This window comes from Mizuhopecten yessoensis, unplaced genomic scaffold, assembly GCF_002113885.1.
Source record: "Mizuhopecten yessoensis strain PY_sf001 unplaced genomic scaffold, ASM211388v2 scaffold716185, whole genome shotgun sequence".
Classification (NCBI taxonomy): Eukaryota; Metazoa; Mollusca; class Bivalvia; order Pectinida; family Pectinidae; genus Mizuhopecten; species Mizuhopecten yessoensis.
In genome coordinates this window covers 260,887-264,762 of record NW_018479990.1, presented here as the reverse complement: position 1 = coordinate 264,762, position 3,876 = coordinate 260,887, and the positions used below count along the sequence as shown (strand labels likewise).

At 36.1% G+C, this 3,876-nt stretch overlaps 1 protein-coding gene across 1 annotated transcript in view; it reads right to left on the bottom strand.

Annotated features, from left to right (window-relative positions):
- Nucleotides 1–386: 386 nt before the first annotated feature.
- Nucleotides 387–3,876, bottom strand: part of LOC110441990 (putative per-hexamer repeat protein 5) — a 14,560-nt gene continuing 11,070 nt past the window's right edge. The window contains exon 5 of the mRNA XM_021485332.1: nt 387–1,224. Within this exon, the coding sequence (XP_021341007.1) occupies nt 614–1,224 (611 nt within the window). The 3' untranslated portion in view covers nt 387–613. The remainder of the gene's footprint in view (nt 1,225–3,876) is intronic.

Sequence of the window (3,876 nt, the reverse complement as noted above, 5' to 3'; positions counted from 1 at the left end):
AGTAAAATGTATGGATAGACAAACAACAACATGTCAACATACAGTAAAATGTATGGATAGACAAACAACAACATGTCAACATACAGTAAAATGTATGGATAGACAAACAACAACATGTCAACATACAGTAAAATGTATGGATAGACAAACAACAATAGGTCAACACACAGTAAAATGTATGGATAGACAAACAACAACATGTCAACATACAGTAAAATGTATGGATAGACAAACAACAACATGGTAGCAAAAGTTTTGAGTTGACAAAAACAAACATGCCAATATTCCTTTTTAACGTATGTTATTATTAAAAACAACTAAATGCAAAGTCTATAAAACATGTTTTATTTACAATGTTTCCAATTGTTTACTGAATATATTGTTATTTAACAAAAATATTACCATATTGATGTTAACTACAAAATAATATAATTTGATTACCATTTATTCTCACATCATAATATTGTTTTCTAGACATAATGTATTATTCATTTTTCACGACAAAAACGAAAAGGACAACCAGAACTTTTTTGTATATTTAGTCCTGAACACGAACAAGAGAATATACCTTTATGGATGGTAAGGTATCTCTTTAAAGTCATCACACACTACATTACATAGAACGGGGGAAAAAATGGTGTGGAAAGTTTCGTCTTTGAGGTTGAAAAGGCGTCATGCCAATTATCCTGGTATTTGTATTTGTTATGGGGTTCGTCGGACGAAACTGTATTGCTTCTGTTCCTGTTGCTGGTCCTATTCCTGGTCCCATTCCTGTTGCTGGTCCTATTCCTGGTCCCATTCCTGTTGCTGGTCCTATTCCTGGTAATATTCCTGTTACTGTTCCTATTCCTGGTAATAATCTTGGTAATATTCTTGTTAATATTCCTGTTGCTGTTCCTGTTGCTGGTCCCATTCCTGTTGCTGTTCCTGTTGCTGGTCCCATTCGTGTTGCTGGTCCCATTCGTGTTGCTGGTCCCATTCCTGTTGCTGGTCCCATTCCTGTTCTTGTTGCTGGTCCCAACCCTGTTGCTGGTCCCATTCCTGTTGCTGGTCCCATTCCTGTTGCTGTTCTTGTTGCTGGTCCCATTCCTGTTGCTGTTCCTGTTGCAGTTCGTGTGGCACCAATATTTCTTTGAAGATTCGCCCGAGTCGCAGCCCCTACGCACATGGCAAACTGACTGTCACACATACACTGTGCATGTGCACAAGTTCCAGAGGACTGAACTGCACAAGAAAAAGAACATCGACTTCATTAAACAGTCATAATATCTTACCGGGTATTTCAATTATCTGTGGACTCAGTTACCAGTTCCTCCTTATTTTTTCCCCCTTCATCATGTGAACGCTTTACTTTGTATTTTACAAACGTCTATGAAAGGGTGAAAGGATAGGATGTATGTTTCCTGCCGTTATGTTTAACATTAAGTAGGGAAAGCTGAATCATGTTTATAAAGTAATTTTGTATGAATACTTAACCCGATACCAGACATTTAAGACAAGATCTTCTGTATACAATATGAAAACAAATTGCGTGTTTTATGAGAGTCTAGTAGATAACATTTCATAGAGAACATAGACAAGTTAAATTTCAATAACAGTTTTAATATTTTGAATTCGTCTTGAGTAATCACCCCATGGCAAATATTGATCAATAATAATATATTCTCATGAATTCAAAATTTCGTTTCAACTTATCTATTCTAGAGTTAATCTTCGTATACAAAATCGTCATTAACAAGGGAGAAATTTACATAAAGATGTAGCTTTCGCACGGAGTTATCCCTTATAAGAATAAGATTGACAGATGAGACAGTTACTTCACCATCGGGATAAATAATGCTTTTCTCATAAAATTGACAAAGATACATTTTTATCTTCCTTTTTCAGGGAAAAGACAAATATATTTATGGGAAGTAACACACAATGTTAAAAGTATAAAATGTATCACTCTTTATTTGAAATATACATAACTTGGGAAAATACTTATCAATCAAGTGTGTAGGCGACGAGCGATACATCACAAATTAATTTATAGACAGTTAACGTCGGGAATTCATGAAAAGGGAAAGTCTCATTCTAAATATGGGCTGATGTTTTTTAATAACTCTATCGAAAACGTCTTTTCAGTCTCTAATAATTTGAATTTTATAAAAAAAACAATACTGCTTAAGATCGATACCTGTCTTCGAAGCTGTCAAAATAGAAATTTAGCTCTACATGACCTAGGTTAATAAATGAACTTCCAGATGATGTGTAATTTCTTTGTATACCTTTATGAAGTAGTCAGCCTAAAGACTTTGCCGACTAAGTGAAATTTGGTATGCATCAGTTTCACCATCACTAAAGTTTAGGTTCAATATATTCCTATTTGGGGTTTTCAAATATGAGTTATCATAGGGATGAAAGTAAGGATGACTATACCCTAATCAAAGGGCTTGTTAACAGAGACACAATGTTCCATTGTAGTATTGTAGATGTTGCGAGGAAAGACACAGTATAGTCTACTGCTCTCGATTGGATTTCTTGATTTGAGTGATTGTGAAACCTACATTCCATTTTATTTCATGAAAACCTTAACATTTTACGTCTATAGCTGTAGCAAAATCGTCACGGAAGAAAAAATATTTTAAGTTAATTCCTAACGAAAATTGATGGCGTCGAAGTCGTAAATTTTGTGTCAAATTTAAGATATGATAAGAATACGATTATTAGCAAACGTCAATTTTACCAAACGTAATTATCCTAATGACGTCATACAATATTATTGTTATACGCCGTTGTATTTGACATATTATCAAAAATTAACCCAACGTCGTTTTCATTGCTGGTTTTATTAAAGACGTCATACATCATTATTGTTTACGCCATAAATTATAATAAAACACGCTGAACGTTTTAATTGGTGCCGTGGTACGCTGTTGTATGTTAAGAACTATCAAAACATTCAAACGAACGCTGTTTCTGTCAAATGTTTTTATTAAAGACGTTATACGTCGGTATTGTGTAAGTTGGAAGTTATTGTAGTAAACACTGTACATTGTTATTGATGACGTCACGAACTTATTCTTTTTTAATTGCCATAGATCGATGTTTTTAACACTATACAGTTTTTATATATTCTCTTTTAGTTCTTAACTTGAGGTTTTTGAAGTAAAACCAAGATGTAATACTTACCATAATTTTAGTATGCATATACAATACCTACACCCATCTTTGTAGCCCAAAAACAAAAGATTCAAATATCCCTACCTCCCTACCGTGACGTAACCCATATCTCGATGACAGAGCCACGGAGTGATCTCCCTTCCTCAAACCCCCTTTTATGGAGCCTAAAGGCAGCCGGGATGAGTAGGCAAGGGGAGGAATATAGGGTGGGACTCCATAAAGTTATGGTAAGTATTACATCATGAAAATTGTTTTTACTTCAAAAACCTCAATTTCATTTCAGTAATAATTACCATAACTTTAGTATGCGAATTCGTCTTACCGTAGTGGAGGCTTCGAATCCAGGCAGACCAGGCTGACGGAACAAACTCGAGACATGCTCAAGGTAGGGAAAAGGTTCAAGGAACCCCCCTAATAAAGCCCCGAAAGTAATTAAAAAATGGAAAACCTCCCCGTGAAACGAGCAGGTGTACCACCGTGGTGCCTGATAGCATACTATTTAAAATCACTGAATTACTGTGGAGGAACAGCCACAGACTGTGCAACCACCACCGGTCCAAGGGAATACAATCCATCAGAATGAGAGGCCAAGGACCGGAGATAAAAATCCGTGAAGGTAGTCTGTCCGCGCCAGAAAGCTGCGGACATGACCTCCTGAAAGGGGGACCCATTGAGGAGGGCCCATGACGCAGCAAGGGCCCTGATCTCATG